The sequence below is a fragment of the Onychomys torridus genome, chromosome 2, assembly GCF_903995425.1.
Source record: "Onychomys torridus chromosome 2, mOncTor1.1, whole genome shotgun sequence".
Taxonomy (NCBI): Eukaryota; Metazoa; Chordata; class Mammalia; order Rodentia; family Cricetidae; genus Onychomys; species Onychomys torridus.
Window position 1 is genome coordinate 39,772,602 of NC_050444.1, and position 13,582 is coordinate 39,786,183.

Here is a 13,582-nt window from a genome sequence, read left to right on the forward strand (position 1 = left end):
TATATATTTAGCAGCAATTGACTGTAATTTGGTGGGGTGGGGAGAAGAAACAAAAGGAAAAGAAGATGGCGTTTTATGCAATGTTATACAAATAGTAACAAGGACTTGAAAATGAAGATTACATAAAGAACTAAGACAGGCTCAGGAAAAAGCCATAAACCGCCTTGCTGCCATACCATTTTAGAAGTAGCACGTGGTCCCTTGGGCATGGGGAGATAAAGGAATCTAACAAGCATAGACCGAGGTGACTTTGAAGCTCAGGATGCCCAGCACGCAGAGATGTTCAACATACTGAATTTTACAAAAAACGGTGCGATGCTTTCTGCACTGTAACTTTGTAGACATCAGAGATGCATCCCTCACTTTGTGTGTGTCTCTACTCCTTATCTGCCTCATATCTAGTCCTCGTACAGGCGGGTTATACACAGACTATTTTACTGTTTGGGGCTAGGTCAGGTTCATGTTGATCCTCTGGCTTGGGTTCTAAGATTGACCCAGGTTGAAGATTATTGTCATTTTAAAAGCCAGTCGACAAGCATGCACTAACTTGATCTGTTCCTGTTTTCACTAATTTTCAGTAAATGCCATTTCTCTCTTAGATCGTATTTCTGTAACCATTTTAAATATCGACAAAGAGCTCCACAAACACAAATCCCTCAACTCCTCTGAGGGTTTTACACATGATGTGTGTGGCAAGCGTGACTATGGTGTTTAGTTAAGTGGGTGAAAAGAGTCTTTTCTTCTACAACTTTTGTCTGTGAGGAATAATGTCTGGCTCACCTTACAATCGGATTCATAAAGACTGTCCACTGCCACAGTCTTACCTCATGCAAGCAGCATAAAAGAACTCTTCAGGCCTTTATTCATCAAACTGAATGCTTTTCATTAGGAATTCTACTCAAAGAGAAAGTCTGAGAAAATTATGTAGCAATCATCTTCCCCTTAACCTAAAAATAAAATACAAATGTGAATATGTTCACAGCATTTCATGTTACCCCCTCCCCCATGACCACCCAGAGACATGGCTGAACTGAGAAGAGGAGCTTGAACCCTCCATGGGCCCAACATCAAGAGTCTGTACAATAACTTCGAGCTCCTTCTCTGATTAGCTGTGTTTTCTCATTTGCATTTGTAGGCTGGAGAACAACTGGAAAGTCTGTATCTGGGGGAAAACACAAAGAAGCCATCATCAGACCCATTTTTACCAAGTTCTTTTGATAACAGGGCACAGAGCAGGTGTTCTGTTGAAAGAACAAGCAAATCAACTCACAAGACACTGTCTGAACTCTTCAAATTCTGCTATTTACAGGATCATAACCAAACCCAGGTTGGATACTGCACATTCCAGGTTCCATTTTTCATGAAAGCAACAACATGTATGAAAAATAGCTTTCCTATGGAGGATGAGCCCTAGGGTTTTGTAGTCCATAACTGCATGTTTGGCTCTTGTTGGGGCAGGAGTCAAAGCCCAGGGCTTGCTTGGAGGAGCACCTGAGAGGAAGTTTAACACATAAAGCCCATGTCCAAAGCAGCCACACTTGCGCTTAAGTCTCCATGGAGTTCTGCTCTGGTGCTGGGCTGAAGAGGCTTCCTTAAAAATGTCAGATGGCAAACTAATATGCACACAGGTTGGCAGCCCTTGTCTTTTTGGTACCCATATTTTTTCGAAGACACCCAGAAAATCATCCACTATAAAGTTGTTCAACGCAAGGTTCTCAGGAACCTAGCAGAAATGAATGAATCATACTCCACTTAGCACTAAAACGTCCCTATAATACTGTTAGAAACTTGAGCTCATAGTACACACACACACACACACACACACACACACACCTCACAACTCACTCACGGAAAAATAAAGAGACATAGAAACAGTGTACACAAACTGAAAGCCTATAGTACCAACAAAGACAAAATAAGACCCAGAGAGACTTCATTCTTTGCATTTATCAAACAAAAGATAAAAGAACTATGTATTTAAAATCATCAGACTTTGAAACCAACAAAGAGCTAGTGATTAAAGTACCTGAAATTACATTTTAGAAACTTAAGAGCTTTGAAAAGCTAAAAGGGAATTCATGAGGTGAAAGACATATCTGAAGAGATTATTCAGAACATAACACAGACACAAAAAGAAAATGTGATAAAAGATGAAAACCTATGAAGGACAGTGCAAAGACTTAGCCTAAAGCTAATAATGTGCCTTTCAGGATGAAATTACAAAAGTAGGAGAGTAATATTTGAATTCACAGGTCTAAGAACCAACTGGATTCTCTTACAAAATCATATCTCTTTCTTTTTTTGCTTGCTTCTTTCTCTTCTTGGTGGTGTTGTGTGTTTGTGTGTCCAGGTGTCTGTTTATGTGGGTATACATGCATGTGTGGAGGCCAGAAGACAACCTTAGTGTTGTTCCTTAAAAGCTATTTATTTACCTAGGTCAACCTTTGGCCTCCACACATATGAACATACACATATCCTAAACCTATACCATATGTACACATACCACACATACACACAGATGGTCTTCTACCTTACTAGTAAACACAGGGATGAAAATTATAGCCACTGCCTTATGCCATACCCCACGCACTAGATTGACACATATTTCCAGGTTGGCATTGTTAAGTGTTGGCAAGGATGCGAAGCAACAGAAACTCATGTTAGCTCTTAGTAGGGATGTAAATCAACCCCTCAGTTTTGCAGAACTGCTTGGTGCTACTTAATAGATTGTAGGTGTGCATACCCCGTGCCTAAGGAATTCCAGTCCTGTGTGTAAACACAGACACCCCTAGCACTCATGCACTAAGATGTAAGTATGAGAACATTCCTATCAGCTGTTTGGAACGGCAAATAAAGTGGGGTCTACTCTGTTCATCACCAGTAGATTGGATACTAAATGAGGGATGCTTTCTCAGAATATTATAACAGTGAGAATAATAGGACCGGTGGCTTAGGCAATGAAGTTCTGGGTGAGCCAAAGTCAGACTGATTGAAAATAGAAAGGTGTTCCAGGAGAGAGTCAAGCATATCAACAAAATGAGTCTAAGCAGTATAATGTTGAGTGGAGCATAGAAAGTTACAGAAAAATGTTACCATACAAAAAGGCCATTCATTTGAAACTCAAAGATGTGCAAAACCAAGCAGTATGCTGATTAGGAATATAAATATAATTGTGATACCAAAAGTAATAGTAGGGAAGGATGACCAACAATTCAAGGCAATTCCTTCTAAGAAGGGAAAAGTGAACAGAGAGCACCATAGATCAGGGTAACATTAATTTCTCTGATGTGAAAAGTTAGGTCTTTTCATGCACATGTGCTTGTATCTGTTTAATAAAAACAATAACACTTAAAAGATCTAAGAAGTGAATTAAATAAAAAAAAACAACTCAAGCACACTTCACAGAATTGGAGCTGACACATCCCCCTGCCTCAGCAGCTAGCTGTGTGCTGCTCTCAATTAGCCAACAAAAGGCTGGGATAACTTTCCCACATCCCACACTTAATATTTTGCTTTGCTTAGGTCTATTCCCCTCCTCCCTATTCCCACCCCCGGTGCTTCTTGTCACCGGGAGTTTTTCAGATAACAGACACACATAATTCACCACCTCTATGGAGTTGCCAAATGTCTCCCTGGACCAAAATGGAAGCCAGTGAGTGGGGCTGCTCTTTGCTCTCCCTTTCCTCTAGGTCCTGGTGACCACCAGCCTATTTTCTCCTCCACTAACTCAGAGCTCCTGAATATTTTTTACCTCACTGGAATCACAGCACACTTGTCTTTTGTGTCTAGCTTCTTTCACTTAGCATCACCCCTATGTCCATCTGTTTACAGAGTGTACTGGTGCTTCTCTCTGACCTTCTGCGGTTCTCTCTTGACCCCTTTTCCTCACTCCTAGCTGTCCCTGGCACTCCTGTTCTTCTCAGGCAAACTGTCGGAGCATCCAGTTGCCCCTGGTGATTTTGATGTGTAGAGCCCTTCCTTGTATAAACACATCTTAGTTCCGAGCTCATTGTAAATACCGCCTTCACAGAGTCCGGCATACTAATTCAGTTATAAAACTGTTTGGTGGAGCCCTCTAATATGATTCCATCTGCCTTGCCTGGTGTATATAATACCGTTCACTATCTTATCTGCAGGACTTAGGGAGGGACCGTACCAAATAGTTCTTGTGTCAAGATTCATTTATTCAAAGGCTTCCCATCTCCACAGTCTCCTACATCTTGATCTCCTATGTCTCTGCATTAAATGTCACTTCGCTGGAAAGCTGTGCTAGCCTGAAGACACTGTGACAGCCTCCATGTTTCTCTTCTGGTAGATTTATTGTGCCTGCAAATGGGCTAGCTCTCTGTGTTTCTGTGTTTAATATTTGCCTCTAAATCTTATTTGCTAGATTATAATCCTCAAGATTCCAGGAACCAGGTGTGCTAACAGACAGATACCAAGTGCACAATAAATATTTGATATGGAGAGATGATCTCAATTCACACACACACACACACACACACACACACACACACACACACACACACACCTTACTGAATCTTGGCAGTCAAACATCGAAGATGCACTTTGAGCTGCCTTGTTGGGGATGGTTCTGGGCTGGCTCCCCCTTCCTACTGCCCTGGCCTGGTGCCTTAATGCTCAATGATGTCTTTGTATGAAGCATCACAGATTCCTAGTGTTATTTTCTTGCACTGTTCTGAGACACTGGTTCCTCGCTGTGTGGAGAAGGACACTAAGTAAGCAGCACAAAAGGAGAGAGGGTGAATTTACATTCACCTCCGTGCCCTTTTCCTGGGCAGGCAGATGTGACGAATGCTGAGCATTCAATAGCATGTCTCTCTATCTTGGCCGAGAACAAGAGCCATATGGCTCCTTCTGCTCGGCAGTTGTGGATTTTTTTGAGTCCTATCCAGGCAAGCAGCAGTAACAACTGAGCAATCAACATTTTTTCTGTGCTCTGAATCATACTTTTTTAGACCCAAGGTCAGTATTATAAATCCTCTCCTTTAGACTCTCTACCCATGGAAAGGAAGCCATCAAGCCACAAAAGTTGTTAGTGTTTGCCTGGACGGATTTGGTTGGGTTTAATTCTATAACATAACATTTCACTGTTTAGGTTTTAATTCTTCGAAGGCTAACAATCACCCAAGATAGGCTCTGTTGATATTGACTGATTTCCAAGAGCATTACAGTCCTCCTAGGTTCGAACTGGGAGGGTCTTTTGAGAAAATTGGAGAACCCAGTTGTGAGTTCTCCAACTGTCAGAACTGTCTGCCCTCCATTTTTTTTTAAATTTTATGTGCATTCCTGCATTGCCGTGGGTGTCAGGTCCTCTGGAATTGGAGTTACAGACAGATGTGAGCCACCATGTGGGTGATGGGACCTGAACTTGGGTCCTCTGGAAGAGCAGTCAGTGTTCTTAACCACTGAGCCATCTCTCCAGTCCCTATCCTTCATTTTTTTAACCATGGTGGCTGGGTAATAGTCTTCAACATCATCTAAAGAAACAGAACAACCCAAACAACTCTCTCCTTTCTGCTAGCAAATCCCACCCAGCACCACCACACCCCAGCAGAGACCTTACCATGTTTACCATGACAAAGACGCCCGACAATTCAGCAGAAGCAAACAGTGGGTGTGGCTGAAACACACACACACACACACACACACACACACACACACACACACACACCACACACAGAAGTGTGCAGAGACAAAGCTGCATGTGGAAAATCAGACTTGTTACACTATTTCAAAGCCAGTTAACATTTCTAATGTTTTTAAAGATGAGCCAATGGATTCGATATTTTAAATTTAGATTTTTACAAATTAAGAAATATAGCATCCCATAATACATTTTAAAGTGAAATTTGAAGAAGGGGTCAATCACTTAATTCAACCAGAAATGTACTTTTCTTGTTAACTCCTTTTCTTTTTCCTGTTTTGTAGTATTTCCTTTTTTTACTGTTTTGAGGATTTCACACATGCATATAATGTGTTTTGGTCACATCTACCTTTCCTTCCCCTGCCTGCTTTTCCCTCCCAACTTTCTGTGTGCTCTTCTCTGTCTCTCTCTCAACCCATGGACTGCACACAGTGCTCCCATGTATGTCCGCGGATACCGGCCCAGCTGCTAGAGCAGTGCTTCTCAACCTGTGCGTCATGACCCCTTTGGGGGTCAAATGACCCTTTTGCAGGGGTTGCCTAAGACCATCAGAAAACACAGATGTTTACATTATGATTCATAACAGTAGCAAAACTACATAATGAAATAGCAACAAAAACAGTTTCATGGTTGGGCATCACTACAACATGAGAAGCTATATTAAAGGGTGGCTGTACTTGGAAGGTTGAGAACCACTGCTTTAGAGCATGATACCCTCTCTCCAAGGCTCACAGATCATTGCTGTTGGAGGGGAGGTTGGGAAGATTCTAAGAGCATAAGTAGTGAACTTTTGCAGGGAAACAGTATTTGCTTATAGGAACTCACTGAGGCTGTGGCTACCCTTACAAGACTTGTACAAGATTAAACCCGCCACAGAGGATGGCAAGGATCATGAAGTCCCAACTCTTGCTAACTCCTGTTCTCCTGTTGGTTGGTATAGTAAGGCATAAGGGAAAAAATCCAGTAGTTGTTAACTTTTATTCTGGAAGTAGAATAACCTCATATACGTTTTTGTTGTTGTTTTTTTCTTTCTTTCTTTTTTGAGCTGAGGATCAAACCCAGGGCCTTGTGCTTGCTAGGCAAGTGCTCTACCACTGAGCTATATCCCCAACCCATACGGTTTTTATTGTATTTCATATTTCAGCATTTCTGGATGAAGAACAAACAGGAGAAAGAAATGTTGCCTTTCAGTATTCATGCAAGAAAAATTCCCAGTCATAACCTTCATTTATGGGTCAAATCTCTAAGCACAGGATGACCAGATGTATGGAAAGTTAATATAAACCCCTCTTGGCCTATCAATCCATGCACTATTCTACCTTAGCTCCCCGTTCCTTCCCCTTCCCAGGGAAATGTGTTCGGTACCACCATCATTTGGACCACAGACCCGAAAGCGGAGTCCTCAGATAGGGTCTAGTTTCCCTCCTTACCAGTCTTAATTTGCATTAAAATTGCCAGTAGGCTACACACCTGTCTCTGAATTAGTGGAATGTAAATCTGAACCTAAATTGTCAGTAGGCTACTCATGTCTCGGAATTAATTTACATTATCTGGAATGTGAATCTGAACCTAACCATGGCAACCGGCCACAAAGGAAGCGTAGCCTCACCCCCAGGTGTTTGCTCTAGAGAGCAATGCTGGACTCAGTGCATGGCCAATAAGACTGAAGCCCCAGAGACCCTCAGCAATGCAGAACTCAAGGGTCTGTTTGCAGAAGACATTTTATCAAAATCAGAAAAAGCCCTGTCTCTTTCCACACTGACTTTTCTCATGGCATCTCTTTCTGACAATGGATACAATAGACCTATTAAGAGATTTAGTTAAAGGAAAACTGAATTGAAGAGGAGTTCTGTTTGAATTCAATGGGACTTGATTTTGTGGTTTGCAGTAAGTCTGGGTACAGCTAGTTATTGATACCCAGACAGGTGTAGGACTGGCTTAAAGAATATTCCTCCAGCTCACTGTGTCAATGCATGTGCTGAGAGGACATTCAACCCATGCCAGAGACTGTGACACATCATACGAATGTGTCCTCTGGGCTCTGACCGCAGGAGAATTAGGTGTCGTAACTCTAACATGGTTTGAAATGTGCAGAATAAAGAAGCTGTCTGTGGAAAATTGTTCCAATTCTTACATCTCATATGTATTAAATAAACTAGACAGGCTTCCCAAATTTGACAATAATCTCTAACCTTACACACCCTTGTCAACTTGAGTTGTAAAGCTAGAAGAAACTCTTCTAATCCATCAATAATAAAAAAGTAAAGTTTGGTCAAACACAATAAAGACAGAATTATTTGTATGTTTTCAACTGAAAATGATACAGTACATTTATGTTACATGAATATGCAATCAAAGAATCTGCAGCCATAGGAAAATACCATATAGACGAGCTGGGTAGCTCATGGTTGTATTTCCCCTGACTTTGTGACATATATGATACTTGTCCACTTTTAACTCATTACTTCGTTGTGATTCCTTTCTCTCATTTAAGTTCATGTTCAGAACTCTCTCTCTCCCTCTCTTTCTCTCTCTCTCTCTCTCCCCTCTCTCTCTCTCTCTCTCTGTGTGTGTGTGTGTGTGTGTGTGTGTGTGTGTGTGTGTGTGTGTGTGTGTGTGTGTGTGTGTAGTAGCCCTGCCAAGACTGCATAAATTTCAGGACCCATAAAACCTGGGTCGCCCTAGCCCAAGATCTTTCAAATATTTATAAATAAGAAAACATGGCTCCTTTGTGTTACAGATTAGGATCTGACCTCTGTAATGGAGTTGGTAGCTCTGGAGCGTCAGAACAGTGAGAGGAACATAGATCCATCACCAATCACCCAGCAGGGAGGAGCCCTGGGGAGAACCTGGCACCTAGTCTAAGTCTCTGTTCCAGAAAAGAGATCTTCCACCAAGGTCTACTGAAATGACCTGCTGGAGCTTTTATCCAACTGAACACAGGAAGGGCTGTGAGGCTTTTCAGATAAATGTGGACGCTGGACTCGGGAGATCTGGGTTCAATTCACCTAGTTTAGGCTTTCCTACTACAAGTTACAAGTTCAGGAAGAGTTGGAAGTGCAGTGACAGGTGGGAAGGTGCCACAACGAAACTCTTTGGTTTGCATTCTGCCTTAAAAAATTGTGAAATCGATTCTACCCAGACTAAAGATGAGGAAGTTTAAGACAAAGTCGCCACAGCAGCTGACTTTCTCTCTCTCTCTGCGCTGTCTGTGGCTGAGTGTTGGGCTGACTGACGGGGGTAACAGGGAGAAAGATCATGTGTCACTGCAGCCAGTAATCCCCGACATGGAATCGTAATGCTGCACCCACAGACACACCATGCCTCACCCCACAGACCACCCTCGCAACACATTTCTTCCCTTGCAGGAACGGGCATTTCAATTTCATTCAAGGTCAGTTTACTGGTTTTCCTGCTAAGTTAAAGCCAGAGAAAATGGGTCGTTGCCACAGAAGTGAAGTGTGGCATTTTGTTCTTAACTCTTAAGTACCTCTCTCACAAGAGCATATGCGACCCATGCCTTGTCATGGTCACTTGTGGGCAATTGTGACACAGACCCCACTTTTTCCTAATGGAAGGCCTTTCCATGTAATTAGCACTGCTTAATTCATTTGTTAGTAATCCTGCATGCCTGTTCCTTCTGTCCACCCTCATTAAAAGATTTCATATTTGTCACTGTCTATATAAAATAGTGCAAAGTAAAAGTACAATCATTATATTTTGCCATCAGGCCACAGTTTCGTTCCAATATCAGTGACATGAAATGACGGGAATACTTCTAGTTACTGGGTGGCTATGCCCATAGCAAGATGTTATAGTTTGCAGGAAAACAAAACTAACAAACACAAACAAAAACCCACAAAAAAACCAAACCAAACCAACCAACCAACCCAAAAACCCTCTACCCTCTCTGAGCTTCCAATTCCGAGAGTCTGGGATTCAGTACTATTAACATGACTGAAGACATCCTTTTGCTGGTGTCTGGACGGCTCATTCACACAGGCTGTTACTTAGCATCACAGCTGATGGGGAGGGCAGGCATATGGAAGCCTTTAAGTAGTCTCCAGTGCTGTTTCAGTGTGACCAGAGAACCAGAGGAATGCTCCGTTCTGGTTCCAGCCACCCTGAAAACAGCGTGCTTCTTTCAATTATCAAGCAATCCCTTCAGTTGTTTGGGGGGTCTTGGGAGTGGGATTTAGTGATGAAGAACGCACCCCAAGATGATAACGTATTTCACAGGAGAAAATGACTGTGAGGATGGCCTCAAGGCAGAGCAGTACAATGGCTGGCCAGACCCTAGATTATTGCTTAACAAAGACATTGTCCAAAGACCATAAAATCTCTCTGGTGTTTTGAATTCTGTGAGCTCTTTTTTTACAGTTTCTTTTTTCTTTCAGGATAGTATGAACTTGAAAGAAGTAACGTAGCCCAGAGATGTATGCACATAGATGGACAGACAGAGGTGGCTGAGCAGAGTTCATTCTTCACGCTGCTGTGAGGCTATCTGAGAGTGTGCATATGAGCAAAGAAGCTACATCCAGAGGAAGGGGAGGAGTCTACCTCCTCCTCCACTCCCAGATCATCACACAGCAATACAAAGTCAAGGTTGTGACCTGTCAGTTCCGTGTATTTCAATAGGTATTCTGAAGACTGAAGTGTATCTCCAAGAAGCAATTTTTCTACCTTAGCTTGTTGTGGAGTATCACTTGAAGATATTTGTTTAATGATGCAAAGATGTGTTGTATTCTTTTATGTTGCATTTGTTTAACTCTGTGAAGCTGTGTTACTGTGCTTGTCTAAAACATCTGGTGGGGCTGCCAGGCAGAGAGAATAAAGAGAAGAGGGAGGAGTGAGAAAAGGAGAAGGAGAAGATGAAGGCAGGGGCCAGTCACACAGCCACACAGCCAGCAGCAGAGAAAGAAGAAAGACATACAGAAAAGAGAAAGGTAAAAGCCCAGAGGCAAAAGGTAGATGTGATAATTTAAGAAAAGCTGGCTAGAAACAAGCCAAGCTAAGGCCAGACATTCATAAGTAAGAATAAGTCTCCAAGTATTTATTTGGGACCTGGGTGGTAGGCCCCTGAAGAGTTTAAAAAAATTAATTACATTAGCCCTCCAGCACTGGACACTCTCACCCTAACTTCCCTGAACCCAGAGCCCATTTCTCTCATAAAGAGATGGAGAGCTATACTTGTTTTGCATCATCATGGGCATTTAATAATTTCTCTCTAATATTGTTAAGTTTAGCCTTTCTCTATGCTCAGTCAAGGTCAATGCCCTTCATCTTCTCCCAAATATCCACCAAAGCTGATTGTCTTGGGGAGTGACCCTGCATGGCCACTGGACCTGTTACCTTAGTAAGACCTCCCACTCAGATCCGTAGCATGATGCCCATGATCTCTACTCTCCACTCACCCTACCTTTTTCCATGTCAGTCTTAATTTGTTCCTCAAGGTCCTCTGGTGACATGTAGAAGTCCTCCTCTGCTGTTGATGATTTGGGCCGACATCGTCCACAGCAGCAGTTGCAGCAGCAGCAAAGGCAGCAGCAGAAGTAGCAGCCTGTCAAGAGGCCGATGATGATGAACAGGGTCTAGGGCAAGCAGAGGCAGATCAAATCCCAAGTGAGCACAATGGAGAGGAAGACGACCCCAGAGACAGAGCCTGTAACTCTGCACCTCAGAGGCTTAAAGACATCTCAGCGGACCCTGCACGTCACACACTCACCCTTATCCTTACCCCTGTGTGAACCATCTTTTAAGGTCCTTTGAAATAACTGTTTTCTCACAGACGTTTGTACAAATGAGACCTAGAGGAAACTACTTTCAGTCAAAGTAACCACATTTGGCACTTTCTTCTTTTTTCTTAGGCTCTGGAGAATACTAAGAGTGAGCAAAGCAAAACAAAAACCAGACCAGCCACTGGTCAGAACATCTGCTGGTCAAGCCCCACTGACTTGTTCATTGCAAGTCGATCATCACCACAGAAGCACAGCAGGGCAATGCCCCTTCCCCTACCACCCCACATCCCGGTTAGTAATCTGGTCTTGCATACCCTCTCCAGAAGACCCCTAAGTCCTCACTCTCTTTCCTATGTGGGTGAGGGGGCTTTGCAGATTCTGCTCAGTGTCTCTGGTGTCATTCTAGAAGCCTCCTGTTGGCTGCTCTGCCCCCACACCTGCTTCCTTTGACTTCACCCTGTGTGGGGCTGTAGAACTGGACTATGTGAAACCCTGGTTCTCTGGAACTCCTGCATCGGGTGCCTAACTCTGCCAGCAATGGCACAACCCTGTTCCTGCCATACGGCTGGACTCTCTGTGTGGATTTGCTTGCCAGACCTCCCTGCCCATTCATCAGTTTATACCCACCTGTTGTCTAAGACATCTCAAAAATCACCTTTATGGTACCTTTCCTGATTCCACTGTGAAACAATGACCACCTAGCCTTCGTATCCCAGTGGTGTGCCATATGAACTTAGCTCTCTACTCTGTTCCCGCCTAGCCTTCGTATCCCAGTGGTGTGCCATATGAACTTAGCTCTCTACTCTGTTCTTGCTGACAGTAGGAACACAGATAGGCTGACGGGTCAGTCTCCCTATACCAGGCTACAACCAACAGTCATCCTTCAACCCCGTGTGCCTGGTGGATTAGTATCTGACATGTTGCAGACACCAAGTTCTACTGAATTAATGAGTATAAAATGATAGGCAAGCAAATTACTCGTTCCTCCCAGGGAACAGCACCAAGAACTCCCTACAAGCACAAACGCCATGCTCATTAAACAGAAACACTTTTCTCTTGGCTTTCTCAATCTGAAATTCCAAGAAAAATCCTATTTTTTGTCAACTGAGAAAAATCAAATTTATTATAATATGCAAAGAAGTTTGTACATCTTAAACCTGAATGCAGATTTTATATAATCAATGAGTGGGAGTGGTGCATGGATAAAGATCACATGTGTGCACACACTCTTCTTCAGCGACCTCAGAACTCAGTGCTGACACCCCCACTTCCTTCCCCTTCATTCCCCATCTGCTCATTCTGGCTCCAGGAGTGGGATGGAGCCTGAGGATGGCTTGCAGAGGGGACCTTTGGTCACAGAAATTCATGGTCTCTTTGCTATGTGTCTTGTATGATTTCGTCATTTCAGGGAAATTTAAAACCCCTACTTGCCTCCAAGACCCTCCTGTGAGCATTCCCCAGCCATGGCCCTCAAGGACCTGTGCCCTTCTTCACCTATATCTACCTGCTTTCTTTGTATTGTTTTCTGAAAATCTCCTTTTCATCCCTATCCTGTTTCTTTCTCCAGGGGAGTTGCCTTTTGTGGGAAACAGCCTTACTTCAACCCTTACCACATTTACTACACCATTAGATACAAGCAGGTAGCTGATATTTTTTAAATGCACATCTTGATGATACATTGATTCATGCATATGGAGCATATTTAATGCCACTTTGATGAGTACTATGCAACTGAGCTTTGGTACAGCAGAAAAGGAAAATATACTTTTTAAAGAGCCATGACTAATTGCTTTGCGTCATATGTCTTTGAGACTGAGTGGATGAAGCTTATCTGTAGGAATTTTAATCAGCTTTTTCACCTTCTTGGACAAGGCCATCCATTCTCATCTTTAGGTAGACAAGGTACAATATTCAAACAGATAAATGTGTGTGTGTGTGTGTGTGTGTGTGTGTGTGTGTGTGTGTGTGTGTGGTTAGTGGGCCTGTAGACTCTTTCCATAGGAATAGGTGTCAGGCCTGGAAGAAAGGGTCCTAGGCAACTCTTCAAAAGCCCACTTTGTTACATGATTACTAGTCTGCCCTCACTGATGACATGGTCAGAGTGTTCCTTCTTATTCCATGCTCCAAATCCACTTAACATCATCTCTTTCTCCCAAGTTCCCCACAGAGAAAGGTC

General features: G+C 42.9%; 1 protein-coding gene across 1 annotated transcript in view; it reads right to left on the minus strand.

Moving 5' to 3' along the window:
- Window positions 1-845: 845 nt before the first annotated feature.
- Window positions 846-13,582, minus strand: part of Dnajc5b (DnaJ heat shock protein family (Hsp40) member C5 beta) — a 52,342-nt gene continuing 39,605 nt past the window's right edge. Inside the window, exons 4-5 of the mRNA XM_036177029.1 lie at window positions 11,088-11,259; window positions 846-1,162 (exon numbers count right to left, since the gene is read on the minus strand). Of these exons, the coding sequence (XP_036032922.1) occupies window positions 1,068-1,162; window positions 11,088-11,259 (267 nt within the window). The 3' untranslated portion in view covers window positions 846-1,067. The remainder of the gene's footprint in view (window positions 1,163-11,087; window positions 11,260-13,582) is intronic.